The 21,192-nt window shown below is 40.9% G+C and overlaps 1 protein-coding gene across 1 annotated transcript in view; it reads left to right on the forward strand.

Moving 5' to 3' along the window:
- Positions 1-537: 537 nt before the first annotated feature.
- Positions 538-21,192, forward strand: part of LOC311134821 (mucin-5B-like) — a gene marked incomplete at both ends in the record, with an annotated part of 31,865 nt that continues 11,210 nt past the window's right edge. Inside the window, 27 exons of the mRNA XM_084168602.1 lie at positions 538-607; positions 925-1,127; positions 1,271-1,326; positions 1,929-2,043; positions 3,114-3,204; positions 3,395-3,498; positions 3,938-4,157; positions 4,429-4,554; positions 6,197-6,321; positions 7,457-7,564; positions 7,917-7,995; positions 8,236-8,373; positions 8,653-8,817; positions 9,424-9,518; positions 9,961-10,087; positions 10,546-10,649; positions 10,999-11,101; positions 11,516-11,616; positions 12,019-12,170; positions 12,280-12,418; positions 12,600-12,707; positions 13,875-14,054; positions 14,189-14,428; positions 15,492-15,648; positions 16,330-16,458; positions 16,699-16,839; positions 17,710-17,822. Coding sequence (XP_084024728.1) covers positions 538-607; positions 925-1,127; positions 1,271-1,326; positions 1,929-2,043; positions 3,114-3,204; positions 3,395-3,498; positions 3,938-4,157; positions 4,429-4,554; positions 6,197-6,321; positions 7,457-7,564; positions 7,917-7,995; positions 8,236-8,373; positions 8,653-8,817; positions 9,424-9,518; positions 9,961-10,087; positions 10,546-10,649; positions 10,999-11,101; positions 11,516-11,616; positions 12,019-12,170; positions 12,280-12,418; positions 12,600-12,707; positions 13,875-14,054; positions 14,189-14,428; positions 15,492-15,648; positions 16,330-16,458; positions 16,699-16,839; positions 17,710-17,822 — 3,489 coding nt within the window. The remainder of the gene's footprint in view (positions 608-924; positions 1,128-1,270; positions 1,327-1,928; positions 2,044-3,113; positions 3,205-3,394; positions 3,499-3,937; positions 4,158-4,428; positions 4,555-6,196; positions 6,322-7,456; positions 7,565-7,916; positions 7,996-8,235; positions 8,374-8,652; positions 8,818-9,423; positions 9,519-9,960; positions 10,088-10,545; positions 10,650-10,998; positions 11,102-11,515; positions 11,617-12,018; positions 12,171-12,279; positions 12,419-12,599; positions 12,708-13,874; positions 14,055-14,188; positions 14,429-15,491; positions 15,649-16,329; positions 16,459-16,698; positions 16,840-17,709; positions 17,823-21,192) is intronic.

Consider the following 21,192-nt stretch of genomic DNA (forward strand, 5'->3'; position numbering starts at 1 on the left):
AAATCTTTTGTCTTGCCCATTCACCCTCTGAATGGCACACATACACAATCCATGTCTCAATAGTCTCAAGGCTTGAAATGTATTCTTTAAACTGTCTCCTCCCCTTCATCTACACTGACTGATGTGGATTTAACAAGTGACATCAATAAGGGATCATAGCTTTCACCTGGATTCTTAATGTTATGTACAGTCATTATATAGGGAATAGGGTACACTTTTGGGACGCATCCAACTTCTCAGGAATATCGATAGTGATCTAAGGACTATTATGCTTAATACATTACCCAATGTCACTTACAGTGAAGTTAATCAGATCTCTGACAGACAGACAGAACAATGGTAACGCCTAAAGTTTGATCAGTCCCCTCCTTAAATACAGAGTCAACTTTCCCAGCATCATCGAGGTACTTCCCTGAGTGTAGGTACTTCCTTGAGTGTAGTAGTTTAAAAGCAGATGCCTGGTGCCATACATTATCAGTAGGACCAGGTAGATTACCTGTTCAGGTGGACCAGGAGTACATCGTTAGAAGAACCATCATGGCACTCCAATGGGTAAAGCCGTGGATTGCTCTCCTCTTCGGACTGTCTGCTGCATATTCTGAGACTGGTAAGAAAAGATAAGACAAGATATGATAAAATGCCATTTAATATCACCTTAGGATAATTCATGTAGCATAGTTTAGGGACTAAAGAGGAGCTGGTCTAGAAGCTAAATAAGACTTGTTCCCTGTCTTTTTCCAGTTATGATTCCAGATATGACTTCCATTGGGAGTCTATATGATTCCAAACTGCAAATCTTGTCAGGTATTCTTTTTTTTACATATATGTTACCTAATACTCAAATATCTATATTATACTGTTATATTATACATCTCGTATTCAGACATGAATGGTGCAACTATACAGTACATTTCCCCCATGCAGCAGGAGTGAGTCCCACTCATAACGGGCAGGTCTGCAGCACATGGGGTAACTACCACTACAAAACCTACGATGGAGACTTCTTCCAGCTGCCCTACACCTGTAACTACGTGCTGACGTCGCTGTGTAAGAGCAGCAGCGGCTATGAGGCCTTCAACGTTCAGCTGCAGCGGGGAGAGGTAGACGGGCTGCCCACCATAACCAAGGTATTCCTTTGGGATCAGTCCTTTGATTGGTTTTTAAATAGCACTATGATTTTATTGTAAGGTGACCTTGAGATGTCCTGAAAGGCATCTGTCAAATAAAATGTATTATTATTATTATTATTATTATTAAGGTGTCTTTGAAGCTGGATGGAACCTTTGTGGAACTGGCCAATGGTAACGTCAGTGTCAACGGAAAACAGTGAGTTCACAGTCCAATCAACAAAGGCTCTTAGATGTGTCAAACCATTGGCTCTTAGATTTAGTGTAAAACCATTGGCTCTTAGATTTAGTTTAAAACCATTGGCTCTTAGATGTGTCAAACCATTGGCTCTTAGATTTAGTGTAAAATAAATTGTAATAGAGGAAGCAAATTATAGGCAGTTTGTTACCACTTAACTACATCCAATGGAATTAATGTTATTCAGAGATCAATCTTATCAACTGTAGGGAAACAAAACCAATGGAGAGTTTTTTTTAAATTTTTTGCTTCAATTGCATTCAGTTGCTACTTTTGTACAAAGAATTCATACATAAAAAAAAAATGTATTAATATCATGGATGCAGTGTTGTATCATCATTCAGCTCAGCTTGAGATCATATTTTTGCTGTTTAACATCATCTACATAATGTCAGTTTCAACGGGCAACAGTCAGGTTCATCAGTGATCAGTGATCTAAAAGCATTATTTGTATAGCATTCAGAGGTAAAACTCTTATTCTGAAGTTTAGTTGAACAATGTTGACCCTTGTTGGAATACCAACTCTCCCCTCTGATGAACACTGTGTTGTTTCGTTCCCCTAGGGTCACCATACCATTTGGTCAGTTTAACGTCTTCATAGAGAGGACCGTTTCCTATGTGAAGATCACAGCCAAGCTGGGGTTAGTCGTCATGTGGAATGGACATGATTCCCTCTGGGTATGTGTTCAGTCTGCTTTACTAATTTCAATATGTTTTCTGTCACACTACAGTGATTTGCGGTTGTTTTACCTGCTTTGGTTCAATGCACTGATTGTAAGTTGCTCTGGATTAGAGTGTCTGCTAAATGTCAAATGTATGTGATGCTTTGCTGCAATATACTGGTCCTGATGAACATGGTCTATAGTTAGCTAGTGAATGTAGAGCAACATCAGTGTTAGTGGAACTGTTGGGATAAGAGTGGGAACATATCAGTGTTAGTGGAACTGTTGGGATAAGAGTGGGAACATATCAGTGTTAGTGGAACTGTTGGGATAAGAGTGGGAACATATCAGTGTTAGTGGAACTGTTGGGATAAGAGTGGGAACATATCAGTGTTAGTGGAACTGTTGGGATAAGAGTGGGAACATCAGTGTTAGTGGAAGTGTTGGGATAAGAGTGGGAACATATCAGTGTTAGTGGAACTGTTGGGATAAGAGTGGGAACATATCAGTGTTTGTGGAACTGTTGGGATAAGAGTGGGAACATATCAGTGTTAGTGGAACTGTTTGGATAAGAGTGGGAACATATCAGTGTTAGTGGAACTGTTGGGATAAGAGTGGGAACAGAGAATGGTGTGAAGACGGCGTTAACCGCGTTAACATGATAAGAGTTTAAAAGGTTTTAACAACATGATAAGAGTTTAAAAGGTTTTAACAACATGATAAGAGTTTAAAAGGTTTTAACAACATGATGAGAGTTTAAAAGGTTTTAACAACATGATAAGAGTTTAAAAGGTTTTAACAACATGATGAGAGTTTAAAAGGTTTTAACAACATGATAAGAGTTTAAAAGGTTTTAACAACATGATAGTTAGAGAGGGAGTAGCGAAATGCTTGTAGCACAGGTACAAGGAGTGGAATGTTAGCATAAACAGCCTGGTACCCAGGCTAGAACAGCCTCAACTCATGATGAAGTGTGTGAAATGTCAATTCATATGAACTGCTGTAGGTGCATGTACAGCTGGCTGTATGTGAAATGGACATATTTGCGATGCGTTAAACCTCAGTCATCATCCATTGGTTTTATAGGTGGAGCTGAACTCAAAGTTCCAGAATCAGACGTGTGGGCTGTGTGGAGACTTCAACGGAGTCCAGATTTATGACGAGTTCATTAAGAATGGTAAACAAAATCACCAAATGTCTTAGGGGGGGGGGGGCAGATTATGCTCCTGTTCTGCTTACGAATGAGTGGGTTCAATCTATGGCTTAGGAACAGGTTCTAAAGTATTTTACCATATTAAGAAAGCGTTACAAAAAACACAAAACACATGATGACAGAGATAGATAAAACTCTGTTTCTTTTCCCACAGATGCTCATCTCAACATAATCGACTATGGTGATCTTTGGAAGATGAATGGCCCAACAGAGACCTGTACAGAAATCCCTGGTCCCAAGGAGCAGTGTGAAGACCAGGTATTTACACGTCTAGAGCTGAGCTGAACATTTAAGATTTCGTATTCATTACATTTAAACATGATTGTAAGATCTTGGAATGTCAGTTGAAATATCAATATCAACATCCTCATGGCTGACATTTGATCAGTACAAAATCCCTCTATGTTGCCTCTAGTAATTATTCTTCTTCTCCTTCTTCTCCTTACTAAATGTAATCAAGATGTTTTCAAATACTATTGTCCTGTGGTTGTGTGTGATTTCAGGAAACAGTAGTTTTCTTCATTAACACATCACATAACTGAACTATCTTCTTCTTCTTCTTCTTCTTCTTCTTCTTCTTCTTCTTCTTCTTCTTCTTCTTCTTCTTCTTCTTCTTCTTCTTCTTCTTCTTCTTCTTCTTCTTCTTCTTCTTCTTCTTCTTCTTCTTCTTCTTCTTCTTCTTCTTCATCCTTTTCAGACCGAACTTTGTGAGCAGCTTCTCACCAGCCTTGCCTTCAGTAGCTGTAAGGAGCTGATTGCCACAGACTCTTTCATCAAGGCCTGTGCAGCAGACATGTGTCACTGTGGCAACAGTAGCAGCAGTGCCACCTGCGCTTGCTCCACCATGTCCGAGTACTCCCGCCAGTGTGCTCACGCAGGGGGGAAACCCCAACAGTGGAAGACCGAGGAGTTCTGCTGTAAGGGAAATCTGTTTTGTCTTTGTATTGGAACAGTTATGTTGGAACTCAAAGTAAACACTTTGATCATGCAATAATGCTTTGCCTTAGGTCATCTGTAGTGTCTTCTTCTTCTTCCAGATGCTGGTATTTACATTTACGTGACGGAAAACTGAGGAGCAAATCCCAATTTCCACTTAGTTGATGTCAATAAAAGACTAAAGTGAAAATCTGAAGTAATGAAGACTTGGAAACAGATTTCTGATTAGGGTTATTTGTCTGTGTTGAGCAGTGGAGACGTGTCCTTTCAACATGGAGTACCAGGAGTGTGGTAGTCCCTGCACTGATACCTGCTCCAACCCAGAGAGGAACCAGCATTGTGAGGAACACTGCACCGACGGATGCTTCTGCCCTGCCGGTACATGCACTAATATACTGAATACAACATCTTACGTCAGCAATGTAACCATTTTAAAGTAGCTGAATACAACATCATTTACATTTAACATTTTAAATGAGCGACTTACAGATTGGGAGTGCATACATTTTCATACGTCAGCAATGTAACTATTTTAAAGTAGCAATAAAAAATATACAAATGCGATCTCACCGACGGATGCTTCTGCCCTGCCGGTACTGCACACTCACTGATTTTAACAGAGATGGGATCAAGTCACAATTTTGCAAGTCTCAAGTCAAAGGTTAAGTGTTTAATGACAATTTCATTGCAATTGCAATGCATCAGTGATTTTGTCCCACATGTTTTACAAACATTTATGGAACAAGGTGACTAAATTTATTTAATTTAATTTATGGAACAAGGTGACTAAATGTATTTAATTTAATTTATGGAACAAGGTGACTAAATGTATTTAATGTAATTTATGGAACAAGGTGACTAAATGTATGTAATGTCATTTATGGAACCAGGTGACTAAATGTATTGAATGTAATTTATGCATCCAGGTGACTAAATGTATTGAATGTAATTTATGGAACCAGGTGACTAAATGTATTGAATGTCATTTATGCATCCAGGTGACTAAATGTATGTAATGTCATTTATGGAACCAGGTGACTAAATGTATTGAATGTAATTTATGCATCCAGGTGACTAAATGTATTGAATGTAATTTATGGAACCAGGTGACTAAATGTATTGAATGTCATTTATGCATCCAGGTGACTAAATGTATTGAATGTAATTTATGGAACCAGGTGACTAAATGTATTGAATGTAATTTATGGAACCAGGTGACTAAATGTATTGAATGCCTTTCTCATAGGAACCGTGTTTGATGACCTCACACAGACTGGCTGTGTAGCTGTGAACCAGTGCTCTTGTCTCCACAACGGACAGTCTTACCAGCCTGGACAATCATTCTCAAGAACATGCCATACATGGTAAGAGCTGCACTGTATTTATATACACTGAATTATTGTGTGTGTGTGTGTGTGTGTGTGTGTGTGTGTGTGTGTGTGTGTGTGTGTGTGTGTGTGTGTGTGTGTGTGTGTGTGTGTGTGTGTGTGTGTGTGTGTGTGTGTGTGTGTGTGTGTGTGTGTGTGTGTGTGTGCCGGATGTGTCGAGCCGGATGTGTCGAGCCGGATGTGTCGAGCCGGATGTGTTGAGCCGGATGTGTTGAGCTGGATGTGTTGAGCCGAATGTGTTGAGCCGAATGTGTTGAGCCGGATGTGTTGAGCCGGATGTGTTGAGCCGGATGTGTTGAGACGGATGTGTTGAGCCAGATGTGTTGAGCTGGATGTGTTGAGCTGGATGTGTCGAGCTGGATGTGTTGAGCCGGATGTGTTGAGCTGGATGTGTTGAGCTGGATGTGTTGAGCCGGATGTGTTGAGCCAGATGTGTTGAGCTGGATGTGTTGAGCTGGATGTGTCGAGCTGGATGTGTTGAGCCTGATGTGTTGAGCTGGATGTGTTGAGCTGGATGTGTTGAGCTGGATGTGTTGAGCTGGATGTGTTGAGCCGGATGTGTGCGTGTGTGTCTATGTGTGTGTGCTGTAGGCTAAACTGACTGTCTCTCTCCATTAGTACCTGTAACCAAGGCCAGTGGAGTTGTACAGATCTAGATTGTCCAGCTACCTGCTCCATAGTGGGAGGTTCCCACATCACCACCTATGATGGGAAAGACTACACCTTCCATGGAGACTGCTCATATGTCCTGTCCAAGGTAGGGATCTAAACTAACGTATGGAGACTGCTCCCGCTGTATGTCCAAGGTATGGATCTAAACTAACGTATGGAGACTGCTCCCGCTGTATGTCCAAGCTAGGGATCTAAACTAATGTATGGAGTGATATTAGTGCCAACAGAAATATTGAATACAAATTTGATTTCTTAATAGACATTATTCAATTCAGATTCTATTTCAGTTGGCACTGATATGTCTCCATACTAATGCATACTGTATGTTTAGTAGATTTAACTCCTAACTTGCTAGCGAACATGTACTGGCCCACGAGCGGGCCACATCCGGCATAGATTGCGGCCGACAGGTGGCATCCACTTGCATTGGCGGTGCTTGTACATACCATTGCTATCACTATCCATATTCATCTCATAAATAAAATCTAACTTTTCTATCAAGTTGCACCATAATATACCCTGCCTCCATTCACACCCCTTGACCTTTTCCACATTTTGTTGTGTAACAGCCTGAATTAAAAATGGATTAAATAGTGTTTGTTTTTTTGTCACTGGCCTACACACAATATCCCATAATGTCAAAGTGGAATTATGTTTTTCAAAAATTAATTTAAAAGAAAAAGCTGAAATGTCGAGTCAATAATTATTCAACCCCTTTATTATGGCAAACCTTAAGTTCAGGAGTAAAAATGTGCTTAACAAGTCACATAATATATTGCATGGACTCACTCTGTGTCCAAAAATAGTTTTTAACATTATTTTTGAATGACTACTTCATCTCTGTACCCCACACATACAATTATCTGTAAGGTCCCTCAGTCGTGCAGTCAATTTCAAACACAGGTTCAACCACAAAGACCAGGGAGGTTATCCAATGCCTCGCAAAGAAGGGCACCTATTGGTAGATGGGTACAAATTTAAAAAGCAGACATTGAATATCCCTTTTTTATTTTATTTTATTTTATTTTATTATTATTATTATTATTATTATTTTATTCAGGTTGTAAGACAACAAAATGCAGAATAAGTCAAGGGGTGTGAATACATTCTGAAGGAACTGTAATTCCCTAGAACTGAAAGTATGCAAGTAGTAAGTAGTGTGTTAAAAAAAAATTAGTTTCCTTAACTTTACTGTCATACCTTGTGCTAATTGTCCCCAGCAAACCAACAACACTGCTTTCACAGTCCTGGGTGACATAGTGAAATGTGGAAATACGGACACTGAGACCTGCCTAAAGGCTGTGACCCTGGTGATTCCAGAGTCCAAGGTAAGTTAGCCTCTCTGCAGTGACACACCCACCTGATAGTGTCATATTAAAATATATCAACATCAAACCATGTTGTATATGTTTAGAGAAAAAAAGCTCAATGTTGGGACTTCTCCTGCTGCCAGTAACTCTTATCACCACTTCAGGGTCAATTCTATTTCAATTCCAGTCAATTCAGGCAGTAAACTGAAATCCCAATTCCAATTCTCTTCATTGTTTTTCAGTGAGGAACATTTGGAATTGGTATTGGAATTAGGCTCTGGATAAGAGTGTCTGCTAAATGACTAAAATGTAAATGTAAATGTTTACTTTCTGTATTGAATGGAATTGACTCCACACTCCTTATCACCAGGGGAGTCTCTCGGTCGTCATCGAGGCCAGTGGAAGGGTCTTTGTCAACAAGATGTTTTCTCAGTTGCCGCTTTTCATGGGTGAGTTACTGCTTGATGGCAACTTGAGAAAAGGGATACAGAAATGTGATATCTGTCTATTTTCTTTTTGTCATGAATCAGTATAAACTTCTGTTTGAAACCCACCAGACATGTCACCCATTGAGTTGTCTCTTTTTTCTTAGCATCATGTAACACCAATAGCATCCCACAACACAACGGGGGAGCTAAAAGTTAATGGTCCACCAGATTGTGACTAAAACTTGTGTATATTTTCCACAGCGAATGTAACAATCTTTCAGCCCTCTACGTTCTACATCGTTGTGCATACCTCTTATGGGCTGCGTCTAGAGGTCCAGCTAACACCTATAATGCAGGTCTTCATCATAGCTAGCAGCTCCCACAAGGAACAAACCCAGGGTATGTTTCTCTCAGTTCATTCAACGTCTTCGTGAAAGATAAGCGTCTTTGGGTCTTTGAAAAGCGCTATATAAATCCCATGCATTGTTATTATAAAAGCTGATTGGTTGTCAAACTATTGTTATTGTAATATACCACTTGTTTGGGGGGGGTTTCAGTCAAACCTCATCTGAAACAATTATTAATAAACTAACAATACTTGATGCATTGCATCTTTAGTCAATGTTAGTTTTAACCACTTTAATGAATCTGTTATATTGTTTTGCACCTCTTATCCAGGTCTTTGCGGAGACTTTAACAGCGTCCAAGCTGACGACTTCAGGACCATCAATGGACTGGTGGAAGGAACCGCTGTGACGTTCGCCAACACGTGGAAGACCAAAGCAAGCTGCCCTGATGTGACACAGAACTTTGAGATCCCATGCAGTCTGAGTGTAGAGAACGGTACTCCTTCGACCTCTTTAAAAACACTAACGTATGTCTAATGCAGCGGTTCTCAAACTAGGGGTCGTGAACCCATGTGGGGTCGCCTGATATGAAAAAAGGGTCGCGGGAGAATTTCCAAAATACCCCAAAGTATATACACTGAACAAAATATAAACGCAAAACATGACAAGTGTTGGTCCCATGTTTCATGAGCTGAAATAAAAGATCCCAGAAATGTTCCATAAACACAAAAACGTATTTCTCTTAAATTTGGTGCACAAATTTGTTTAAATCCCTGTCAGTGAGCATTTCTCCTTTGCCAAGATAATCCATCCATCTGGGGTCAAAAAAAGGCCACTCTACCCCAGTGGTAGAAAAAGGATCACTCTACCCCAGTGGTAGAAAAAGGATCACTCTGTGCATAGATCAGAGTTTATTTTCTAACTAAACATTTGTATTGTTTGCTTATGTTTCGGCGTAGAGAGCCTTTATCAAGGCCTTGGGACACTTTTTGGGGATGACACTTACGTATGTCTACTGAGATGCACAGTAAAGCCTAGATAAAAACTCTTTGTACTTTGTGCTTAAATGTTAAATGTTGCTCATATCTCATATGTTTTACAGAGAGATATGCCAAGCACTGGTGCTCGATGCTGTCAGATCCTGCAGGAATATTTTCCCAATGCCACACTGAGATCAACCCAAAGTACTACAAGGAAGTAAGTATGATGATTTTAATTTGTCAAATGCTCTTTAATTACAGAGTTATCCCAAAGCTCTATCATTCAAGAAGTTCTATATTAAAATGTATCATTTTAATGTATTACTAAATGTAACCTAATGTAGATCTCAAAACATGTCATCAGATTTTTCAAGATGTTTTCAAATAGTATTGTCCTGTGCTTGTGTGTGATTTCAGAAAACAGTAGTTTTCTTCATTAACAAATCACATAACTGAACTATCTTCTATTTCCCCTTCTCCTTCTCCTTCTTCTTCTTCTCCTTCTTCTTCTTCTTCTTCTTCTTCTTCTTCTTCTTCTTCTTCTTCTTCTTCTTCTTCTTCTTCTTCTTCTTCTTCTTCTTCTTCTTCTTCTTCTTCTTCTTCTTCTTCTTCTTCTTCTTCTTCTTCTTCTTCTTCTTCTTCTTCTTCTCTCCCTATAGATCTGCCTATATGACAGCTGTAACTGTGAGAGGAGTGAGGAGTGCATGTGTGCTGCGGTCTCCTCCTATGTCCGTGCATGTGCTGCTGCAGGTGTCCTGCTCAATGGATGGAGAAACACCACCTGTGGTAAGATAAACATCAGAGAACCCCCAAAATGAATTAATGAATGAATGAAGGGTTTCCACTTATATTTACCCACTGTGTTCAGGGTTTCCCCTTATATTAACCCACTGTGTTCAGGGTTTCCCCTTTATATTAACCCACTGTGTTCAGGGTTTCCCTTTATAGTAACCCACTGTGTTCAGGGTTTCCCCTTTATATTAACCCAATGTGTTCAGGGTTTCCCCTTATATTAACCCACTGTGTTCAGGGTTTCCCCTTATATTAACCCACTGTGTTCAGGGTTTCCCCTTTATATTAACCCACTGTGTTCAGGGTTTCCCCTCCTATTTACCCACAGTGTTCAGGGTTTCCCCTCCTATTTACCCACAGTGTTCAGGGTTTACCCTCTTATTTTAAAACAAAATAAAAGAAATAACCCAAAACATATAATGAAATGTTGAATCACCATACTGTTTCCACAGGGAAGTACACCTCTCTCTGCCCCGACACAATGGTCTATGACTACACCATGACCAGCTGTGACCGCACCTGTCGTTCACTGAGCCAGCCAGACTTTACCTGCCAGGTACATTCACATGGACATCTCATTTCTATCACTTTTATTTATTTAATATTATTATTATTATTCATTTTATTAATGTCTTGGTGTCTAAGATTGTTGTTGTCTTGTTGTTGTTGTTGTTGTTGTTGTTGTTGTGTATGTTCTTGTTGTTGTGTGTGTTGTTGTCTTGTTGTTGTTGTTGTTGTTGTGTATGTTGTTGTTGTCTTGTTGTTGTGTATGTTGTTGTTGTCTTTGTTGTGGTTTTGCTGTTGTTGTCTTGTTGTTGTTGTGTATGTTGTTGTTGTAGTTGCAGACATGCCCAAAGTAATTTCCCCTCAGGGATAAAATAACGTTTTTTAATTGAATTGAACAGTTAGACCATGTGCCTGTGGATGGCTGTGGCTGTGCAGAGGGAACCTACCTGAATGACCAGGGAGACTGTGTCCCTGCCTCACTCTGCTCCTGCTACTATGGAGGCACGGTAGTACCCCCTGGAGAGGCCACCAGGATCTATGGGGCTACTTGGTGAGGACTTGCTTGGCATGTGAAAGAAAATCTCAGAAAATCAGATGGTCTTCTTTGTCGTGGCTCTATTCAAATATTTAGAAATCGACTGTCTTCTTCTCAAGTCTTGGTTTACTGCAAGAGGCATGCTAAACCATGCTTAACCCCCTCCTCTTGTACCCCTCTTAACCACCAGCTCATGCAGACATGGGAAATTAAGCTGTGTTGGAGAACAAAAACATTCATGTGAGTACGACGAAATTCGGAAACACATCTTTATTTGCCAAATACAGCAAATCACTTCACAACCAAGACTCTATAATTCAGTCATGAACAAGGAAGTTGAGTCCCTACTAACCTATAAAGCCTACTTTTGGTCCCTACAGCCTGTGAAGAACCAATGGGTTTCTTCAACTGCTCCAGTGCAGGGCCCGGAGCCAAGGGCTCAGAGTGCCAGAAGAGCTGTCAAACACTAGACAGTCAATGTGTAAGTCTACAATGGGACATGCCTTACAACACGTTTAATAAAAACATGCCTTACAACACATTTTAATAAAAACATACAAGGACAATGTTATGTTACCACAGTCTCAGATTGATCAAATTATTTATAACCTTAGACATAGCTAGGCCCAGGATCCAAACGACATCCTCCGATGGTGCACTGAGATTGACTTTTTAGAAGGTTTCTGTTTGAGCAGACATCTGTAATGTTTACAGAGAACCTGATCTCCATGAACATCAAGGAGATCATCTTTAAAAGTCCTTTAAAAACACTTGATCCATTTGACAAATAATGCCCACATGTCATTCCCAGGGACATACAGGCACACTGTCAACTTAAATATCAGTCCTTCCCTATTTCATGTCATTTCATTGTGTGTTCCAGATCAGTGCAGACTGTGTATCAGGCTGTGTTTGTCCTGCTGGTCTGCTGTCTGATGGAAATGGAGGATGCATCGAGGAGGACCTATGTCCCTGTTCTCACAATGGAGTCTACTACCAACCTGGACAGACACTCAAAGTAGACTGCAATACCTGGTAACATCGGCTTCTGCCCCTCCTCTTCCTCTTTTGGATATTTTCAAATACAAGTGTCAAATGTTTCCCTCTATAATCTTGACATGTGATCATGTTTGCATCACTGTAGCACTTGCAAAGGGAGGAAATGGCATTGTACCAATAACCAGTGTGATGGGATGTGTGCCATATATGGGGATGGGCATTTCATCACTTTTGATGAGGAAAGGTTCACTTTCAATGGAGATTGTGAATACACTCTTACTCAGGTAGGGCAATACTCATTAGCATTTATGATTAAGGAACAATACTTTGATTTGATTTTGTATTTTAATAAAAACCCTACTTTATGTACGGTCCACATATTTTCTAATTATTGATCAATATATAGTAATGATAATAACTAAGCGGTAAAGGTTTTCTGATTCTTTGTTGTAATACATCCTGCAGGATTACTGCAGCAACAATCCAAACGGTACCTTTAGAGTGATCACGGAGAACATTCCCTGTGGAACCACTGGCACCACCTGTTCCAAGGCCATCAAGCTCTTCTTGGGGGTAGGAACCACTGTTCATAAACGGCTTCATAAATGCATTAAAGGTGAAAATAGACAAGTCCGGACATTTGGCACAATGTCGACGGCGGTGGCAGCGAATGTAATTGCATTGCTGAAGTCTATGCGTTTTTGCTAGCAGGCTAGATTGACTGACAGAGTGCCTGCTTAGAATTGTATTCGAGCAGAATTGATAGCAGCACAAAACCCCCATATGTATTTGTTACATTAGAATTTAAAATCGACATGTTGTATCTGTGTACAAACTGGGTAGTGTAAAACCCAGCACCACCACATTGTAACCCTGGATAGTGTAACCCTGGATAGTGTAACCCTGGATAGTGTAACCCTGGATAGTGTAACCCTGGACAGTGTAACCCTGGATAGTGTAACCCTGGATAGTGTAACCCTGGATAGTGTAACCCTGGACAGTGTAACCCTGGATAGTGTAACCCTGGATAGTGTAACCCTGGACAGTGTAACCCTGGATAGTGTAACCCTGGATAGTGTAACCCTGGATAGTGTAACCCTGGACAGTGTAACCCTGGATAGTGTAACCCTGGATAGTGTAACCCTGGATAGTGTAACCCTGGATAGTGTAACCCTGGACAGTGTAACCCTGGATAGTGTAACCCTGGATAGTGTAACCCTGGATAGTGTAACCCTGGATAGTGTAACCCTGGATAGTGTAACCCTGGATAGTGTAACCCTGGATAGTGTAACCCTGGATAGTGTAACCCTGGACAGTGTAACCCTGGACAGTGTAACCCTGGATAGTTTAACCCTGGATAGTGTAACCCTGGATAGTGTAACCCTGGATAGTGTAACCCTGGATAGTGTAACCCTGGATAGTGTAACCCTGGATAGTGTAACCCTGGACAGTGTAACCCTGGACAGTGTAACCCTGGATAGTGTAACCCTGGATAGTGTAACCCTGGACAGTGTAACCCTGGACAGTGTAACCCTGGATAGTGTAACCCTGGATAGTGTAACCCTGGATAGTGTAACCCTGGATAGTGTAACCCTGGATAGTGTAACCCTGGATAGTGTAACCCTGGACAGTGTAACCCTGGATAGTGTAACCCTGGATAGTGTAACCCTGGACAGTGTAACCCTGTCTACTAGTCTTACATTAGCAATAAAATGAACACATTGTGTTTCTTTCTTTCAGAACAATGAGATCATACTGGCAGATAAATCTGTAAAAGTGATCAAACAAGAGAATGGGGTAGACGTGCCATACCAGGTCCACTCTATTGGTCTGTATGTTGTTGTTGAGGCTGAAAATGGCCTGATCCTCATGTGGGATAAGAAGAATAGCCTGTTTATCAAACTCAGCTCTACTTTCCAGGTGAGTGACTAGAATAGGACATATTCAACCAGTGACTGCACTGTGTATTTGTTTAGCAATTGATCAAAGGGAATAGGGGAGCGTACTCATCATTAAACATGTGATGTTTTATTAACCATGTTCTCTCCTTCCAGGGCCAAGTGTGTGGTCTGTGTGGAAACTACGACGGTAATGGAAAGAACGACTTCACGTCCAGAAACCAGGAAGTGGTTGTTGACGCTCTGGAGTTTGGGAACAGCTGGAAAGTGTCAACTAGTTGCCCCAACGCTGATGTCATAAAGAACCCATGCGCTTTAAGATCATACAGGGAGTCCTGGTCTCTGAAACGTTGCAGCATCATCACCAGTAAAGTGTTCGCAGCCTGCCACTCAGAGGTACAGTAAACAGCAGAAACTAGTCAAGATAGATTCAACACTTTATTGCCATACCAACCAAAGTTGTTAGGAAGTTGACGTAGTGCAGCTCAAATAAACAAAGACAAAAAGACACAGATATAGAGACGTTCATTTGCATAACCTATACATACAATAGAGAGTACAGCAGATACATTCTGGGGGGGTTACATATGGAATTGTTTTAAGATGGTCAAACCATTGATCATTTAGCTATTTGATTTAGAAATGTAGGACCCCTTTAGGTTTCAAAAATATATATATAAATAATATTTGATAAAATATTGAATTTGGCCTTTACTACTGTAGCCCATAGAAACACATTGAATAACACTTTCATAAATGGCAAAAAAAATACAGTCAAAAAATTAATCATAAGGAATGAAGTTTTGAAGTGTCTGTCGTATATTTAGGAGATATAAGAAACATCAGGTTGTAGCCTCTGAAGATATCTTTAGCACAAAGATGCAATGCTTATTTCCTGTCTTTTACATTTTGGGGTGGTTGTCATGGTAATGGCAGGTCATGTGCAAAACCCCCACTTTAGAGAAAAAAACATCAGATCTGAGCAGGTCGCATGGAGAATCGGGTTTGAATCAGGGTTGAGATCCACATATGGAAGTGGTATAAATCAGAGCTCAAAAGATCAGATTCCATGTTTTTTTTTTGTTGTTGTTGCTGTTTACACATTAAGGACAAGATCAGATAGGTATCAGATATACAAATCATTGGTAAAATATCTGAATTAGACTGCCTGTGTAAACGCAGCCATAGTGACAGTGCATAAGTACAATAATATGGTTAAGGCTTCAACAAGAGTTCATAGACTTCACAGGCTCAGGGTCAATATGGTTAATGCTTCAACAAGAGTTCATAGACTTCACAGGGTCAATATGGTTAATGCTTCAACAAGAGTTCATAGACTTCACAGGGTCAATATGGTTAATGCATCATCATCATCATCAGGAGTTCATCTATAGTCTGTTCAACAAGCAAGGCAATGCATTGAATAAATAAATGATGGCTAAATGCATCTTCCTAAAAGGTGGACCCCACCCCATTCCACGATGCCTGTGTGAGGGACTCGTGTGCCTGTGACACTGGGGGAGACTGTGAATGTTTCTGTACCGCTGTAGCAGCCTACGCCCAGGCCTGCAACGAGGCAGGGGCTTGTATCAGGTGGAGAACACCAGATATCTGCCGTGAGTCATTTGCTTTGAGTGGGACAATTGATTGATGGATAGGTGGGATTGTTTTTGCTATTGGGGCGAAATACTGATTTGTATGTGTAACTGTTTAATCATTCCTCGTTTGGGACCCTGGTTAAAATGTAACATGTTTTAATTTCCCCAGCTGTGTTCTGTGATTTCTACAACCCTATTGGTGACATGTTTTAATTTCCCCAGCTGTGTTCTGTGATTTCTACAACCCTATTGGTGACATGTTTTAATTTCCCCAGCTGTGTTCTGTGATTTCTACAACCCTATTGGTGACATGTTTTAATTTCTCCAGCTCTGTTCTGTGATTTCTACAACCCTATTGGTGACATGTTTTAATTTCCCCAGCTGTGTTCTGTGATTTCTACAACCCTATTGGTGACATGTTTTAATTTCCCCAGCTGTGTTCTGTGATTTCTACAACCCTATTGGTGACATGTTTTAATTTCTCCAGCTTTGTTCTGTGATTTCTACAACCCTATTGGTGACATGTTTTAATTTCCCCAGCTGTGTTCTGTGATTTCTACAACCCTATTGGTGACATGTTTTAATTTCCCCAGCTGTGTTCTGTGATTTCTACAACCCTATTGGTGACATGTTTTAATTTCCCCAGCTGTGTTCTGTGATTTCTACAACCCTATTGGTGACATGTTTTAATTTCTCCAGCTCTGTTCTGTGATTTCTACAACCCTATTGGTGAGTGTGAGTGGCATTATCAGCCGTGTGGAGACCACTGTATGAATACCTGCAGGAATCCCTCAGGAAAGTGCTCCAGTCAGATCCCTGCACTGGAAGGTAACTAACAGCCCTTCATAACAGCTTGGGCCTTTGATTTACACCATCTACATGCCAAGTTGTAAAACAAATGTACAGTATAAAATATGTAATGACTCCTCCTCCCTTGTCTATCTATACTGAAAAACTAAATACAAAATATTTAAATATCGTATCCAGCTTTGGTGTTAGAACTAGATACCATGAGCATGATCTAATCTGTGCAGGTGTCCTGGATTAAATTGACTGTTTATCTTAAAGGTTGCTATCCAAAATGTCCTCCGGACCAGCCTTATTTAGAAGAAAGAACCATGAAGTGTGTCCCTATCACGCAGTGTGGTTGCTACGATGGAAATGGAACACGTTACAACGAGGATGACGTTATGCCTTCCAAGGAGAACTGTCAGAAATGGTATGTTTTTATATCAGCATTTTGACATATACATAGATACTGTATTTACATTACATAGTATTTAACATGGTTGGTATATTTCTATATACCTATGTTTCTGGTGAGATAAGGCGATGTCAATGGTCCCCCTACAAAGACGTTTTCCTACCATTCAACTGATTTAGCTTTTCAAAGATTGGGATTTGACCTGTTAATATCTTATTTGGATTTGACCTGTTAATACCTTATTGGGATTTGACATGTTAATACCTTATTTGGATTTGACCTGTTAATACCTTATTGGGATCTGACCTGTTAATACCTTATTGGGATCTGACCTGTTAATACCTTATTGGGATTTGACCTGTTAATACCTTATTGGGATCTGACCTGTTAATACCTTATTGGGATTTGACCTGTTAATACCTTATTGGGATTTGACCTGTTAATACCTTATTGGGATTTGACCTGTTAATACCTTATTGGGATTTGACCTGTTAATACCTTATTGGGATCTGACCTGTTAATACCTTATTGGGATCTGACCTGTTAATACCTTATTGGGATCTGACCTGTTAATACCTTATTGGGATCTGACCTGTTAATACCTTATTGGGATCTGACCTGTTAATACCTTATTGTGAACATATAACAGTGCTTTCAAATCATAACAAATAACATCTTATTCGACTTTTAAAGGTACTAAAACCCCCTGCTTTCTTTTTCAAGTTTTTGCTCATCAACTAAGGCCAATTGCAGCTATGATATCGAAGGTAAGGAAAACTGTTACAAACTGAAACATTAGCCTACATTACCAAGAAGGTAACATGACAAGAAGATTACATGATAATAACTTGTTCACTGTGAAAATCATATTGCAGCCTGCCATTGTATATACAACGGCAGCACATACCAGTATGAAGCTATCGTATATAACACAACTGACGGTGATGGGACCTGTATTACTGCCATCTGCAAAACCAACGGAACCATTGTCCGGAATATGAAACCCTGCCCCCATATACCAGATAATAATGGCACCACAACTCCACCTAGTGTTATAACAACACAGATATCCACCCAAGCACCGACCACAACAGTATTTGTTTTCTCAACTCCTACCACTGCCCAAACAACAACTCCTACCACTAACCCAACAACTACTACGACTACCTCAACAACAACTCCTACCACTACCCCCACAACAACAACCACTCCACCCACTTCTACTCCACACTGCCTGATCTGTGAATGGTCAGACTGGATTGACAATCATTATCCTTCAATTGGACCAGAAGGAGGAGATTTTGAAACCATAGATATTTGCAGTAAACCCAAGGAAGTACAATGCAGAGCCAAAGAATTAATTGATGTTCCTTTGGCCGACCTAGGTCAAAAGGTTGAATGCAATCCCTCGGTTGGACTGATATGCCACAACAAGGATCAAGGCATCCCACCAATATGCTACAACTATGAAATCAGAGTCAAATGTTGTGTTGTTTGTGGGAATGAGACAACTACCACCTCAGAAAGGCCCACAACACCTACTACCACTGAAATAACAACCACTAGGCCAACAACTACCCCAACAACAACCACAATAACAACCCCTACCCCCACAACAACCATTACACCAACAACAACAACAACTACCCCAACAACAACCCCTACCACTACCCCAACAACCCCTAGCCCCACAACAACCCCTACCACTACACCAACAACAACCACAACAACAACCCCATCTACGACGACCTCTGAGGAAACAACCACTAGGCCAACAACACCCACTACCCCAACAACAACAACAACTACCCCAACAACAAGCACCACAGAAAGTCCAACAACCACAACTAAGACAACAACCCCATCCACAACAACAAAGGAAATTACAACTGGTCCAGAATCAACAACACCCACAACAACCCCTACCACTACCCCAACAACAACCACAACAACAACCCCATCTACGACTACCTCTGAGGAAACGACAACAGCCACCACCAAAGCCCCTACCACAACACCCACAACAACCACAACACCAACAACAACAACTACTACTACTACACCCACAACAACCACTACACCAACAACAACAACTACTACTACTACAACCACAACAACTACTAAGACAACAGCGTATTCCACAACAAGTGAAACAACAGAAGAAATTACAACTGGTCCAGAATCAACAACACCCACAACAACAACAACACCAACAACAACAACCCCTACCACTACCCCTACCACTACCCCAACAACAACCCCATCTACGACGACCTCTGAGGAAACGACAACAACGACCCCAACAACAACCACAATAACAACCCCTACCCCCACAACAACCATTTCACCACCAACAACAACAACACCCACTTCCCCAACAACAACCCCTACCACTACACAACCAACAACAACAACACCCACTACCCCAACAACAACAACTACCCCAACAACAAGCACCACAGAAAGTCCAACAACCACAACTAAGACAACAACCCCATCCACAACAACAACAGTAACAGAGGAATTTACAACTGGTCCAGAATCAACAACACCCACAACAACCACTACACCAACAACAACAACTACTACTACTACAACCACAACAACAACAACCACCACAGAAAGTCCAACAACTACTAAGACAACAGCGTATTCCACAACAAGTGAAACAACACAAGAAATTACAACTGGTCCAGAATCAACAACACCCACAACAACAACCACTCCACCCACTACTACTCCACACTGCCTGATCTGTGAATGGTCAGACTGGATTGACAATCATTATCCTTTAATTGGACCAGAAGGAGGAGATTTTGAAACCATAGATATTTGCAGTAAACCCAAGGAAGTACAATGCAGAGCCAAAGAATTAATTGATGTTCCTTTGGCCGACCTAGGTCAAAAGGTTGAATGCAATCCCTCGGTTGGACTGATATGCCACAACAAGGATCAAGGCATCCCACCAATATGCTACAACTATGAAATCAGAGTCAAATGTTGTGTTGTTTGTGGGAATGAGACAACTACCACCTCAGAAAGGCCCACAACACCTACTACCACTGAAATAACAACCACTAGGCCAACAACTACCCCAACAACAACCACAATAACAACCCCTACCCCCACAACAACCATTACACCAACAACAACAACAACTACCCCAACAACAACCCCTACCACTACCCCAACAACCCCTAGCCCCACAACAACCCCTACCACTACCCCAACTACTACCCCAACAACAAGCACTACAGAAAGTCCAACAACTACTAAGACAACAGCGTATTCCACAACAAGTGAAACAACACAAGAAATTACAACTGGTCCAGAATCAACAACACCCACAACAACAACCACTCCACCCACTACTACTCCACACTGCCTGATCTGTGAATGGTCAGACTGGATTGACAATCATTATCCTTCAATTGGACCAGAAGGAGGAGATTTTGAAACCATAGATATTTGCAGTAAACCCAAGGAAGTACAATGCAGAGCCAAATAATTAATTGATGTTCCTTTGGCCTACCTAGGTCAAAAGGTTGAATGCAATCCCTCGGTTGGACTGATATGCCACAACAAGGATCAAGGCATCCCACCAATATGCTACAACTATGAAATCAGAGTCAAATGTTGTGTTGTTTGTGGGAATGAGACAACTACCACCTCAGAAAGGCCCACAACACCTACTACCACTGAAATAACAACCACTAGGCCAACAACTACCCCAACAACAACCACAATAACAACCCCTACCCCCACAACAACCCCTATTTCAACACCAACCACTCCACCCACTTCTACTCCACACTGCCTGATCTGTGAATGGTCAGACTGGATTGACAAACATTACCGTTCAAATGGACCAGAAGGAGGAGATTTCGAAACCATAGATATTTGCAGTGAACCCAAGGAAGTACAATGCAGAGCCAAAGAATTCATTGATGTTCCTTTGGCCGACCTAGGTCAAAAGGTTGAATGCAATCCCTCGGTTGGACTGATATGCCACAACAAGGATCAAGGCATCCCACCAATATGCTACAACTATGAAATCAGAGTCAAATGTTGTGTTGTTTGTGGGAATGAGACAACTACCACCTCAGAAAGGCCCACAACACCTACTACCACTGAAATAACAACCACTAGGCCAACAACTACCCCAACAACAACCACAATAACAACTCCTACCCCCACAACAACCATTACACCAACAACAACAACAACTACCCCAACAACAACCCCTACCACTACCCCAACAACCCCTAGCCCCACAACAACCCCTACCACTACACCAACAACAACCACAACAACAACCCCATCTACGACGACCTCTGAGGAAACAACCACTAGGCCAA

The sequence above is a fragment of the Coregonus lavaretus genome (assembly GCF_964263955.1).
Source record: "Coregonus lavaretus genome assembly, chromosome: 9".
Classification (NCBI taxonomy): domain Eukaryota; kingdom Metazoa; phylum Chordata; class Actinopteri; order Salmoniformes; family Salmonidae; genus Coregonus; species Coregonus lavaretus.